The sequence below is a fragment of the Dasypus novemcinctus genome, chromosome 10 (genome assembly GCF_030445035.2).
Source record: "Dasypus novemcinctus isolate mDasNov1 chromosome 10, mDasNov1.1.hap2, whole genome shotgun sequence".
Lineage (NCBI taxonomy): Eukaryota > Metazoa > Chordata > Mammalia > Cingulata > Dasypodidae > Dasypus > Dasypus novemcinctus.
In genome coordinates this window covers 99,437,781-99,453,151 of record NC_080682.1, presented here as the reverse complement: position 1 = coordinate 99,453,151, position 15,371 = coordinate 99,437,781, and the positions used below count along the sequence as shown (strand labels likewise).

The window sequence follows — 15,371 nt, the reverse complement described above, 5'->3', positions numbered from 1 at the left end:
TGTTCGTTGTTTTTTTCTGTTTTTTTTTTTTGCAATCAGTTCTGTAAACTAATGGCCTCTGGTACATTTTGGGTGAATCCGTTATAGGCAATGTAAAATCATTAAATATTATTCATGGAACTGGGAGGGAAGGTTGGAGGAAGGAGCAGGTGAACTCTGAGGATTGGCAGATCTGTACTTAAAACTACAATGGTGGGGCATTCTTGAGGTTCCTCAGGAAGCTAACTTTAGAACTGCCATATGATCCAGCAATTCCACTGCTTGGTATATACCCAGAAGAATTGGAAGCAGTGACATGAAGAGATATATGCAAACCAATGTTCATAACAGCATTATTCACTATTGTTAAAAGTTGGAATCAGTGCAAATATCCATGAACTGATGAATGCATAAACAAACTGTAGTCTATATATACAATAGAATAATTACTCAGCTGTAAGATGGAATGCAGTATTCACACATGGGATAACATGGATGGATCTTGAAGACCTTATACTGAGTGAAGTAAGCCAGGCACTAAAGGGCAAACATTACATGACCTTACTGATGTGACCTAAGCAAATACAGCAGACTCATAGACCTAGAGTCTGTAAGATAGGTTAACAGGAGACAGAAAGAGAGTAGAGGGTAGTGAGTGGATGCCCATATAAGCAAAGTTTATGATAAGGTGGAAGGATGTGGTTGGGCAATGGATGGGCATGAGAGTGGTGCAATGATGTGATTGGTTTCAGTGGTGCAGGTCTGTGAGGGGGAGTAGAATGAAAGGTTGTTGGTTTGGACTATCCATAGATCTAAGGGGAAGGTTGGAGGAAAGAGCAGATGAACTCTTGGGATTTGCATGTCTGTGGTTAAAACTACAATGGTGGTAATGTTCTTTAGATCAATAAGGCAGGGGAGAATTACTGGTATAGGACATTGGGTATGGGGAATATGTAGGGTAGGGCTCACCTGGGGCATATTTCTATGGAATATGTAAATATTCATCTTGTCATAGTGTGGTATCTCAGTGGATGGAGAAACACACAATAAACAGGAAAATATTAATTTCCCATCCTGGGGAGTCCTGCTATGTTCTCAGTTAGAGAGACAAGAAACTTTTGAAAACATAGGTAGTGCCTCATAAAGGAAAACAGATGAATATGTCAAGCTCTCAATGTTACTGCAAGTACCTATGAACCTTATTCTTCAAAAGTTCAAACTTAGTGTTTACCATAGTTTCCTGAGGGGTGGGGAAGGGAAGAATAGAATACATGGAACAAAGGGTATTTTTAGGGAATTAGAATTGTTCTGCATGATCTTGCAATAATGGATACAGGCCATTTTAAATTTCATCAAAACCTATAAAAGTATACGGTACAAAATGTAAACCACAGTGTAAACAATTGTCCATGGTAATTAGCAATCTTTCAATATTTGTATTTCAGCTGTAACAAATGTACCATCTACATGTAAAATGTTATCAATAGGAGAATGTGTAAAAAGGGGAGGGCACTGGTTATATGGGAATCCCCTCTATTTTCTATGTGACTTTTCTGTAACTTAAAACTTCTTTGAAGATAAAATGAAAAAAAAAATAGGACACTAGAGGAATATAAGAAAAAAATGTCACTGTGTATACAAGATTACATATTTTACAGTGATGAAAGACACAATGTATAAAATTATTTTCTTTCACTTTTTTTAAATTTTTAATATTTGTATTTTAAAAAGTATTTTATTTTCTTATTAATTTTATTTGGTTATTTTGCTGGCTTTGTTTCTGGACAGGTTTTGGATCACAAAAGGGTCACAGCTGTGTCAGGGGAGGATCAATGGTGCAGGGTGTCAATGATGGGGAATGTGTGGGGAAGGGTACACCTGGGACATGTCTCTAAGGTATATGGATATGCCCAAGTATTCATGGGGCATTGTCTCAGTGTGTGGAAACCCACACATTAACCAAAAGAATATTGAATTCCCATCTTGGGGGTTCCTGCTGCATTCTCTAATAGAACAGCAAGAATCCTCTGAGGACATAGGGAGTACCTAGTGAAGGAAAACAGACCATTATGCCAGGCCCTTGATTTTGAGGATTGTACTTATGAAGCCTTCTATTATATGTTGCCTAACAGTTATCTGATAAAAGCCTCCTATTTACTCAAATGTGGACTTTTTCTAAGCCAAAGTCAGAATATAAATGCACCACCTTCCCCCAGGTGTGGAAGATGACTCCTGGGGATGAGCCTCCCGGAACTGAGGGATTATTACCTAAGGCCAGTTAGCAATGCATTTAGAAAAAGGCATTGATGAAAAGGGGGAAATATTAAATACAAATGAGTTTTTATGGCTAAGAGATTTCAAAGTGAGTAGAAAGGTCATTCGAGAGGTTATACTTATGTATGTCTCACCAGGAGATCACTGACTGTCACAGTAAACAGTGCCTCAAACAGCTCCTGAGGGCTCTAGACACATCCAGACAGTATAAGCAAGGCAAACAAGCTCAGGAATTTGGCACACTGTCAGGTGGACTTACTGTGGGATATATGTTCCCCAAAGTAACAGACTCATTTTTAGTTTCCCTACACATAGATCTTCTGTCCCTTTTATTTGAACCTATAATTAGCACTATATTTTAAAAATATATGTCTCAGAGACTTAAATCTTTGGTCTGTTCATGTGCCTGTTGAGCTCTGAATCTCAGCAGAGTTGCAACAACTACTCTCCTGTTCATTGGCCTCAACCATGAAAACTAGCATTGAAATGATGATGAATGATGACCATCCCATGGAACAGAGAGTGTCTGCAACTGCAAGGAACATAGTTCCATCCATCTCCCCAATGAGACCTAAGCCCTCTCTCAATTAGAAACAGAGTGGGCATCACCATCCCCAAATCCTCAAGATGGGGGAACATATACTGAACTAAAGCAGACTTAATATTCTATTATAGACTTATTATTATTCTAACAGTAGAAGAACTTTTATCATTGATATAAAGGCAGTGGCCATCAGAGGTTCTGAGGGGAGGGAGAGGGAAGAATATTTGTAACATGGGAGCACTGTCAGGACATTGGAATTGTCCTGCATGACATTGCAATGATGGATAAAGGACATTATGCCTTTTGTTATAACCTACAAAACTATGTGGGACTTAGTATGAACTATAATGTAAACTATAGTTCATTTTAGTAACAATGCTTCAATAGGTATTCATCAATTGTAAAAATTGTACCACACAATGAAAGATGTTAATGTGGGACAGTATGGGAAGGGGAGGAATCCTGTATATTTTTTATGTAACATTTATGTAAGCTAAAGCTTCTTTTTAAAAAATTTGAAGAAAAAAATCATTAAGTATTTTGAACAGGAGTATATCATACAAATCAAGAATTTGGGGCATCAAAATGAATGTGTTTTATGAGGCAGTGTGGCATCTCTGAAAAATATCATGGGATTTACTCACCTGAAGTTGAAATTTTGATTGGAAGTGACAACAAGTGGTCTGACATTGAAGAGAGTGAAAACCAAGAAATGGAATTGAGAGGTACTTTACATTTTGAAGGGTAAAATGCTGGTGGAATATATTATGTATTATGTACAATAAAAGGAATGGATCTTGACAAAGAGCAACAATGATATAGCTGATATGAATTTCCTAGTTGTAGAAGGTGAAGAGGAGTAGATCAGGACCAAAAGCAGAGTTGTGGATTTTATTTTAAGCAGAGGAGGTTTGTTAATCTCATGCCCTCATAATTTGGGAATGAATGTTAAAGATGTCCTATACAATTACCATTTAGTGGACATATTTAGTGGCTCTCATGCATGGATATACATGCTCTCATACAACTTTCTTGTATCATATTACACCTTTGTCTTTCCAATTATTATGACCATTTGTAATTACAAAAGGACCCTTTCTAGGCAGAAAACGCATCCCAAAGAGGCAGATTTATTGGGCAGTGTGAGTGGGAGCTGTTGTTGAAAGAAGACTGTGGAATATCCACCCATCTCTCTTGTAACTTTATTGACAATATATGAATCCTGGAGTTCCTTATCATTTATAATTTCTGTGGTACTATTATTGAGCAAAAATATACATGCTTGTGAATTTCTTATAAGAGCACAACAAATAGTGTTATTATTCCTATTACACAGTTGTTAGAAAGACTAATTTTTTCAGTCTTCCACAGCTATTTACTGCTGTATGTGACTAAAGACAGTTTTGTATGAATTATTCTGACTGACTAAACTTATAATTTTTCCCCATCAGATGAACCCAGAAACATTTTTCAGTCGCTACCAAATCTGTGCTCCCAGATTTGGGACCTGGGATGACCATTTCCAATCCCTAGGTAGGAAAGACAGCTCCAATAGCAGTGGCATCATTTACCCTCTCTAGAGTCTGCATTGAGAAAAATAAAACAAAATCTGGTCTAGAGGGAATGAAATTGTCAAGAGGGAAAGACAGTTTAGAGTAGGAAAAGCACAAAAGTATAGTGTAGATAAAGCCCCTGGCTGGATAGAATCATGGATGCTAAAGGCAAAAGAGGCCCTAACTTGGCTCTAGCCTTGATGAAGGAGAGACTGATGCCTCACTGAGGACTGCTATGCTCCACTGAAGAACTAGCTGCCTTAGGAACAAGAGTACTTTTACTCTTATGCTCACCTGCAGTGGTTTCCTCCATCTATCAGAAATCCCAGGCCTGGCAGACTGAAAACCAAGTCAACCTGCTTTAGGAGGAATGACTATTTGTACTTAAAGGCTAGGATGTGCCTGAAGGAAAGCTCTGAGGTAAGAAGAATCAGTAAGAGAATAGGACAGATTATGTTTGAGAGTTCCAAGGAGTGATAGGGAAAGCCAAGCGGCAGAAATGACAGCAGCAGCTCATTTGAAATTATTGCTCTGGGACAAGTCAAATATAAAGTTTGTCACTTCCCAGTGCAGCCAGACTCTCATCCTTAAAGGATGCTAGGAAGAGCTTGGGGGTACCATTGGGAACTCATCTCTGGGTACAGAGAATGACTATGATAGGAATCCATGTACTGAACTTCCCGTTCATTGCTATCTGTTATCAACACCACATTATAATGTAAAATGATTAAGATTCAACATGATCATGATGATTGAGTGTTTTTGAAATCTTGTTCTCATGTATATTATATGCACTTACAAGTATTGCAAAAAAAAATGGAAATTAAGCAAGATAATTCTCAAGAGGAGCTCCTGAGTTCATATCTTTACATGTGGTAACTTGATCTTTCTAAGAGTAATTGGGCTTGAGTGTCCATCATGTTGCCGAGTAATTGAGTTCTCTAAGGTTCCTAATATAATGATTCATTTTCTCCAGCTCATGGTGAACTCCGACTGTTCTGTTCCCTGCAGCCCAGTCCATCTATCAGAGTATCTGGCACAGAGCTTACAAAGATTTTGTCCTCCTCTTACAAGGTGACACTGTATTGTTTCTTTTGTTTAGATTTTTCTTTTTTTCCTAAGAAAACATATATTTCTTTATACTTGTTCTCTTAGACATCCTTCCAAAATATTTAAGAATAAGAGTGATTTCTCCTTAAAATGTCCTTCTTGGATCCCAATATACCAGTAGCCCTGCACACACAGCCTGAAAGTGAACAAGACCAAACTGAATTCATCTTATCCCCTGGTTTCACCAACTTCCAATGCAAGTCCTCCTGCAGTTTCTGTTCATTTGTTTGTTTCAGCAAAATCAGCCAAATAACTGAAATTATCATGGATTCTTTTATTTTTGTCATTTTTAGTCTATGATTACTAACCATGGTCAGTGGTATTGCGTGTCCCAATATTTAACTCATTTATTTATTCTTCTTAATCCCCACTATTAGATTTGACTTTTATGTATGTTTTTATTTTTATTAAAATAGCCTTCCAATGAGTTCCTCCACCTTCTCTCTTACCTTACTGACCTTTAGACCTTCTTAACATTAATTTTAGTTTGACACTGATATATAGACCTGGCCAACCTGTTTACTTTTATTACAATGACTGCGACATATCAGCTAAGATTAAGTCTAAGCTTTTTTTATTAGCACACAATTTCCTTCAGAAATCCTGCTCCTTTACACTGTTTAGTCTTAGCTTTAACAACCATCTGAAGAGGAACCACAGTCATTTTGCTCAGTTATGTTTGTTTATGCTTGTAATACTCTCTAATATATTTGGGCATTTGCATGGGTATCAATCAGCAAACATGCCCAACACAATCCTTTACCACCTGTCTAACTCTTATTTGTCCTATAGACTTAACCCAGAATCACTTTCAATAAATATTCCCTTAAATCCTTGGTCAGGTAAGTTTCCTTTTTCTGTGTTTTATAGCATCTTATGTTAAGCTAATAATTCATTTTAATTTGTATTAACTATCTACTTTTTCTATAAGTTGAAGGCATTTTTTACACATTTCTGTTTTCTAGCACTATCAGATATTCTTCTGTAAAATAGGCCCTCTATAAATTTTTGTGCAATGAAGAAAGAATAAATTAGTTGGTAAGATAATAAATGTAGGTGATAATTAAATATGATCAGCGGACAAGTCATTGAGAAGAGTAAGGTGGAGACACATGCATCTGTCTATCAGTTATGGAAGCATGCTTGTCTTTTACCCTAATTGTTTCATGTTCTTGTCTCCCACCTAGACTGAGGCTGCCTCCATCAACACAATGTCTGTCTTCAATAGCTCTTTCCTATATCCCCACTTCCTCCTGACAGGCTTCTCAGGCCTTGAAAGCACATATGCTTTGATTTCCATTCCTATCTTCTTGGTTTATGCCATCTCAATTGCAGGGAACATTATCATCCTCTTCATCATCAGAACTGAGTCTTCGCTCCATCAACCAATGTACTACTTTTTGTCAATGCTGGCACTTACTGACTTAGGCCTATCGACCACTACATTGCCTACAATGTTCAGTGTCTTTTGGTTCCATACTCGGGAGATCCCCTTCAATGCCTGCCTGGTCCAGATGTATTTCATCCATGTTTTCTCCATTACTGAGTCAGCTGTGCTGTTGGCCATGGCTTTTGATCACTTTGTTGCAATCCGTGAGCCCCTGCATTATGCAGCCATTCTAACAAATGGTGTCATCATTGGGATTGGGTTGGCAATTGCTGGAAGGGCCCTGGCTCTGGTTTTTCCAGCTTCCTTCCTCCTAAAGAGGCTTCAGTATCGTGCTGTCAACATTCTCTCCTATCCCTTCTGCCTTCACCAGGACCTCATAAAGACAACTGTATCCAGTCGTCGGGTTAGCAGTATCTATGGCCTCATGGTGGTCATCTGCTCTATGGGACTTGATTCTGTGCTTCTCCTGCTCTCCTATCTCCTCATCCTTGGCACAGTGTTGAGGATAGCCTCCAAAGCAGAGAGGGTCAAAGCCCTCAACACCTGCATCTCCCACATCTGTGCTGTACTCACCTTCTATACACCAATGATTGGGTTATCTATGATCCGTCGCTATGGGCAGAATGCTTCCCCAATTGTCCATGTGATCATGGCCAATGTCTATTTGTTAGTCCCACCCCTAATGAATCCTATTGTCTACAGTGTCAAGACCAAGCAGATTCGTGACAGAATTCTCAAGAAATTCAAGAAGCAGAAAGTTTAGTTTAAAAGAACTCTGAGGAGCATCTTTCCTCTCTCCCCTTTTTTATTTAAGAAAATATCTCATATTAATGTAGAACTTTGAATTTAAGTATTAGTAACAATATTTTGCTTTTAAAATACGAGATTCAAATTTCAAAAATAGTTAATCCTATCTTTATTTTATAGAGGGAAAGATAGTATGATTTTTTTTTTCTTTTTCTTTCAGAATGCATTTTAGATCTGTCTTCAAACGTTACTTACAACATAGGTTTTTAGAGGATTCTATAAGTGTAACAAATGGGTGTTCATTGATAGAGTAAGCTATAAGAATGGGCTGTTCACCAAAAATGAGATCTGCAATACATTAAGAGTATATATTGTTGAAGTAGACAAGATAGGGAGTTCCCAAATCCTAGCAAATCGTATAGTTAAGGAAATAGAGAACTCAAAAGAGGAATTGACCTCCAAAAAGCAAATTCAGTATAGTAAAGTAGAAAGAGGTGCCCTGTCTTAGGAAAACATTGATTGACAATAAAGAACAAACGGGATGTTATGCATTGCTTCTCTGGAGATTAACATGCAGGGTATGAAATGATATACAATAACGCATAAAATAGTGCAATCTTAAAGTGCCATTATTCTTGTATATTACAGAGTCTATTTCCTTATGCTCATTTTATCTAAAAATTTCAGCTGTAGTGACACATTTTGGCTTATTTGGTTGAGTGTGATTTATACTCTATTTTACTTACCTTTGAGGCTATATCTAATATAGAATTTTTTAACATTTTAGCATTTAGAACAATAGCACATACTTCATGAAGCTACAAGAGATTAAGGCAAGCTTTATACAGTTCAGCTCTCCAAAAAACATACATGTTTTCCGAAAGTGTTGCTTCCAAACCAATGACTTTCAGCCTTATGGCATCTCAGTGGTCATTAAAAACAGTTGGATCACTGAATACATTTTGGCCCCAATATCCAGGCTCCATATACCAAAAGAGGAGTTTGAAAGACAACAGGTTTTATAACCTCAGAAGTAAGTAAACCAAGTCCACATGGGAGATAAGCAGAGGCTCTGGCTGGATGAGGGAATAGGGTCAATCTAAATTTCTTATCTATGCCTTGTCACATTTCGAAACAGGTCTATAGTGCTGTACCATAATTAATCTACAAGTGGAGATGATGCATTAAAATAGAGAACTCTCCTCTGAAAAGAAACCAAGGAATATGATGGGCAAACAGTATGAAATATTGATCTAAGACAACATAATATTAAAAACATACAACCTTTAAATTAGTAAATTACAATGCATGACAGCATGGTTCTCTCTCAGGCTGCTAATATATAATTTTCCTATAACATATGTGAGTCTTAGTTGCCCAAACTAATTTGTGATTTGTTGGCCCTTAAACACTATTATGCCAACCTAAAACAAACACAACAGCTATTAAATAGTCATCTGGTTAATGGTAAAGGCAGTTTCCTAAAGTGTCTTAGCTAGTCTAAGTACGACTGAAGATATGTAGTGCTTTATTCTCCTACTGTTATGGAACATTCATGCATTAACATGTGCAATTCTTTAACCTTATGGACATGTGATTCCCAGTATAGGCTGTAGAAATTGGGATTTGGGGAAAGAAAACCTATCTTGTTATAATATGAATGCTTATTATGAACACCCTATAATCACATTTACTAGTAGAATACTATGGGTCCATTTAGAATATTTAGATGTAGTTTAAAAAGAACTTCAGAAAACTCTTACTAATATTAAAAGGTAACTTGAATCTATATCCTTCGATGCATAAGGATCATACTCAGTAAATGTGTACACATGTACTTTCTTACTTCAAAAAGTCTTCCAACACCAGGAAATCAGACTATTCAAGACCATGAATATTCCATTCCTCCAAGGTTGTGGCAATATGGCTAAATCTTGGGGTTACAAAAATGATACCTGCTGAGAAAATGAGCTCCAGACAGGGACTTTTATGGAAGACCTTGGCTGACAAATTTTTTTTAATAGTTTACTTTTAAATTATTTTCCTAACAATTCGTGAAACATTTGAATGTTACTTTATGGATTTTTGTTGTAAATGGAATTTGAAAGTTAGACGTAGAGTTGATCAAAATCTAAGAATAATATAAAAGTGATAGGAGAAAGTTTCATTTGGTGAGGATAATCCAAAGGATGCATAACCATATTGTGCTGGATGCTTGTAAAGGTGTTTTTATTCAACTAAGGTATATACCAAAACCTTGGGTTTTGTATAGCTGTCAAACTTCCTCCTGGAAGAGGATAATTTTCTATTTTATACCTAAATTTTCTTTAAATAACTGAAGTGCAAGGCAACAGCTGTTTCAGAGAATTTAACAGTCTAACAATAACTACATCATTTAGTACATTAAAATAAACCTAGTCGTGGATCTGGGTCTCTGGGGGATGGGGGACTATGGGATTTTTCTATATGGAGTTTGAATTATTTTTGCAACCGTCTTGTAAGTTTGAAATTGTTTCAAAATAACAAGTTAAAAGAAGCAGGACATTTGTAGTTTGAATAATATCTTAAAAATATACAACTGGGGAAAATAAACGCTGTACACAGTTTAGAGCTTGTTAAAATGATCATTCAGAAGGTTGAACAATGCAAGACATGCTTTTCCAGGTACGAATTCAAAAGAAGAGTATATTAAAAAAATTAAAGCTCTTGTTTAAAATTGTGAGATAAGGAAAACATGAAATTAACATTAAAAAGCTTCTCTCAGGTCAATCCCTGCCCCCAGAAATTAAATGATCAAAATGCTTTTTCATAGTACCATTTTTTTCAATGAACTTTTCTTCAATTGCAAAGCAACCCACAAGTACTGTCACCTATTCAATCACCACATTTGATCCGTGAGCAACACAGAGGTGAGTAAGGAATAATACTAGTTATCAGAGGTCCAACATTGGTAGAAAGGACCTAGATATTTGGGGTTCTGCCTTAGCCAGTGTACCTGACACCTACAGAAAATAGATAAAGCAAAGAGATTCAATACTCTCCTGTCCCTTAAAACTGAAGGACAAATGGATTAATGATTTCCTCCCTAGGGGCAACCTGCTGTGATGGAAGGTGCTAAGCACTTAAATAATCTAAGAAGCCACACTGAGAACAAAGGTTCAAGATCAATACCAGTGTAAGAGCTTTATAAGTGAACTGACTAGGTAATGCATGCATCCATCTATGCAAATGTAGACATGGCTCCAAAAGAGATTTGAAAACATATATAGAACAACTCAGTAAGTCTCTTACCAGTAGTTTATAAAAATGCGTGATTTATACTGTAGAGGCCCTTTCTATAGTCAATACTATGAGAGCAATATTACGAAATTCCATTTGAATTACCTACATAATACCAAAAAGCTTAAGCCCCTTTTCATACATTCCAGAAAAAGGTCACTTATAACAAAAAGTTAACTTTTTTTTAAACAAGATAATGTCCATTTAAAAAGTAGGTCTTTCCTTTCAAATGAAGAGGGCATTTTCTGTATTTAGATTTAACTTCTTATCCGTCAAGACCGGGTTTAAATTCTTATGTAATGTGCATATATGCAGATGGAAATAAACTTACTCTTTTTTTTCTTTTAAAAGGCTTACTATTTATATATTTATTTATTTATTTATTTATTTATTTATTTATTATTAGAGAAGTTGTGAGCTTACAAACAATCATGCATAATGTGCAGAATTCCCATACATCACCCCTCTACCAACACTTTACAGGGGGTGTACGGAAAAATATACTAAGGGTACACTATGGAATAGTCTGATCACAATACTTCATAATCTGTAACAAATATTCCACAACAAAATAAACTTACTTTTTAAAAAGAGTTTATTGAAAAATGAGAGAAAAAGCAAGAGTATACAATCAAAGTGGAGTGATGGCATCCTCCAGGCAGAGAGGTCAGAAATTTAAAAAAAATTATCTGCAGAGGGAAAAAAGTTAACTCCTGAAAACATGATAGAACAGGTTTGGCTAGTACAATTCTTCTGCAAATTAAAAAGATTCTAACAATCAGTACAACCAGGAGAAGTGGGAAAGAATGACTCAACCGTGAGAGTGCAAGTTAAATTGTGTTCTGAGAGCCTAGAAGCCTAAGGGTTCTGTGCTGATCACAGGGTTCTGATCTGCGTAACTGCTTAAGCAACTGGGCCAGTTCTTCCTGTAGAGCTAGAACCACATTCCAGTTTACTTTCTATTCTGAACACATTTAGATTTCCTAAGAGAGTCTATGGCTTCTTCTGCTTTTTTTCATTTCTGAAATTTCTTGTTCTGCCCAGATCCTGCGAAGTTTTCTACTGACCTTCTCACTACTCCTTGCAGTTTGTGTTTCACCTCTGCCAATCTACATCCTGTTCAACTGTGATGTGGGTCTGCTCATCAGTTTCTGGTCCTAGTCCTGAAACCATTTCTGCTTTTCTTGCGCTTCGGTGCTGAGCACAGAAATTTCACACCTGAGGAGTCACAGTAGCACCATTTGTTTTAACCTGTGGCTGGAACTTGGCAACCTCTGGTCTCAAAGGGTTTTGCTTGGAGAAGAGCTACATTGTTGTTAGGGCTGCAGAAGTTCCTGGAACTAGAGGAGAGGCCTGAAGCCTGCCAGACACATCTGATTCTGGTAATTTCCTCCTTAGATTTAGAACAATCTTCTCATCAAATTATCCCATTGTCATGGTAGAAATATCACTTAACTTGAAGTAATTCACGAGCTTGCTGAGCGGCTTAGGTAGAAGTGACATATCTCATCACATGATAAATTTCATCAATCACCTTCCCTGGGATAAAGCAACAGAGATTGGAATCCACATATTTCATGAAAGCCATATTTAACAATGATAATCTTATTTCAACAGCAAGCAAATATGCATGGGGAGCTAATGTATGCTTTCTCCTTTCAGCCTATCTTTGTGAGTAGTGTTTCAGATGGTTTCTAACATAAATTATGTTGTCTCTCAACGTTCAGAAATCCCTTATTCACCATTTTCTGGTAGACCATGTCCATTCTTTTACAAACCAAGTGGAGCCAGATAATTTCATTTTAGGACATAAAGCTGAGGGTGTTCTCCATGGCTATGATAGGTGAGGCTATCAGTGTGCTTTGAGGCAGCTGGTCAGGAGACAGGGCTTGGGGCTGTGGGATCTAGGACCCTGGCTGCAGGGGCTGTGAGATCTAAGACCCTGGCTTCAGGGGCTGCTCCTGAGCAGAACAGGCAACCAAAGAAGAGCAGCTTTCCCTTGGCTGCCCCCTCCTTCTTTGGTCATTCTTTCCTCTGCTGCCCCTGTCATCTTGGGGCTTAGTTTCCTTCCTCCCACTCAAGATGGTATGAGTTTGTTGTAGATTCATACTGAAATGCTAGAGAATGTGGTCACCAAATCCAGATGACATCTTTCTTAGCAGAACTCCAGATTTTCCTTTTTATTAAAATTCAAACTTTATTTCAAATTTGAAAAAATAAAATAGCAGAATTATGGAAGGATTTCTTCAAAAAAGTGAGCCCAATCACTTTTATCTCATCTAATTCCAAATACTAAATCAATTGTTGCTCTAGTGTTCAGAAAGATACATAGATGAACATAAATTGGTTAAATTACATAGTCAAGGTCTCATTATTAATGAAAAAAAATGAAGAAGCAAAAAAAATGCTTAATCGTATTCATATTTCATACTCTATATTTTTTATTGGCCTTTAGCATTAATGTAGTACCAACTTTGTTTTTACTACAAAAACATTACAAAGCTGTTCTTTACTACAGGGTATATATTACATTACTTATATTTTCCCCATGTTTCTCCATGTTCTTAACACCTGGTAGTAGAACATTATTATATTTATATAACTAACCACAATTCTCATCTACTGCCAAAATTATTGTTAGACGCTCACTACAGTATCCTCCAGCTGCCCTCCAGCTAACATTAATCTCCCTAGGCTACTTGTTTCATTCACAATCACATTCAGAAATCAACAGTGTTTATTACATTCTTTATAATGTGTTACCATCAAGGCCATCCCTTTGACATTATTAAGCATTCTATATAAATCCAGCATCAGCTACCCCTTTTCATCCCACATTCCATCTCCCACCAACCTACATTTCACAGTCCAACTCCTTAAGTCTACTCACTGTATTTAGTTTATAGCAGTGAGATAATACAATATCCATTCTTTTGTGCCTGCTTATTTCACTGAACATAATCTCCAGGTTCCTCCCTTTTGTCTTGTGTTTCCCCTGTTGATTTCCTCCTACACTGAATAATATTCCATCATATGAATATCCGTTGCTTATCCATTCATCAGTTCAAAGGCACTTTGGTTATTTCCATCTTTTAGTAGTTATAAATACTGCTGCTATGGATACTGGCATACAAATATTTGTTTACATCCTGGCTTTCGGTTCTTCTGAATATATTCTTAGTAGAGGGATTGCCAGATCATATGGCAGCTATATATTTAGTTTGCTGAGGAACTGCCAAATCATCTTCCATAGAAGCTGCATCATTTTATACTCCCACCAACAGTGAAGGGATGTTCCTATTTCTCCCTATCGTCTCCAGCACTTGTAGGTTTCTTTTTTTTTTTAATTTATTAATGGCCTTTGTATAAAGTGTGAGATGATAACTCATTGTAGTTTTAAAAAATTATTGAAGTTTACCATTCATACATGAACATACATAAACAATAGGTGTATAGTAAAAGTTGTGAACTTACAAAATAAATATGCATATCATAATACAAGACTCTCATACATTACTCCACCACCATCACCTTGGATTGTTGTGAAACAACAACTGTGAAACAATTGATAAAAACTATGAAAGAGTAGGCAAAATATTACCACCAACTATAGCCAGTTTCTTACATTTTGTGTATTCTTCCCCCAAACCACCTGGTTATTAACACCCTGTATTAGTGTTATATACTTGTTATAGTTCATGAGAGAATATTCTCACATTTGTTCTATTAATCACAGTACATCTTCTACTGCAGGGTTCAATTGTATACCAGTACCATGCTTTGTACAATCCATTCAAAGGGCACACTCACTGGCTTTAATATTCATTACAGAGTTTTGCTGGCATCATCTCAGCCAATTTTAGAATGTTTTCATTTACTCCAAAAGTAAAAAAAAAAAAAATGCCTTACTCCCTTATATCCTTATCGTTGTCCCTTAGAATTGATGTAATATCTTTTTTGCCATTGCTGCAAAAATATTACAATATTCTGCTATCGTCCATAAGTTACATAAGTAAATTTCCTGTGTGTCACTATATTTCTAACACTTTGTATAAGAAAGACCTTCTTATACCATTACTCACAATCTTCATCTACCACTGAAATTACTGTTATACAGTCCCTAGATTATTCTCTAGCTTTCTTTTCACTGAATTCTATTCACAGACTACCTCTTTCAACCACAATCCCATTTATATCAGTAGTGCTAATTTTACTTACTATAATGCATTACCATCAACTCTAATTTATTCCACACCTTATTAAAAAACCATATTAAAAATTCTATATACATTAATCATTGGCTTCTATTCTCAACCCACATTATAGTGGGACCTCCTACATAAGATGCAGGTACTCAACCACTTGAACTATATCTGCTACCCTATTGGTCCTTTTGTGACTGCCTTATTTCACTCAATATAATGTCCTCAAGGTTCATCAGTGTTGTCATATGCATACCTAGTTCATTTCTTCTTACAGAGGAATAATTTACATT

At 36.5% G+C, this 15,371-nt stretch overlaps 1 protein-coding gene and 1 pseudogene across 1 annotated transcript; one reads left to right on the top strand and one right to left on the bottom strand.

Annotated features, from left to right (window-relative positions):
• Positions 1 to 6,671: 6,671 nt before the first annotated feature.
• Positions 6,672 to 7,613, top strand: COR51P3 (olfactory receptor 51G2). The gene has a single exon (XM_004447277.2). The coding sequence runs from the start codon at positions 6,672 to 6,674 to the stop codon at positions 7,611 to 7,613; it is 942 nt and encodes a 313-aa protein (XP_004447334.2).
• A 4,215-nt stretch (positions 7,614 to 11,828) lies between these two features.
• On the bottom strand, positions 11,829 to 12,926 carry LOC101423329 (F-box only protein 28 pseudogene; annotated as a pseudogene).
• Positions 12,927 to 15,371: the final 2,445 nt, after the last annotated feature.

Coding starts and splice junctions, on each gene's coding strand:
- COR51P3 (XM_004447277.2), top strand. CDS start 6,672: ATGTCTGTCTTCAATAGCTCTTTCCTATATCCCCACTTCCTCCTGACA.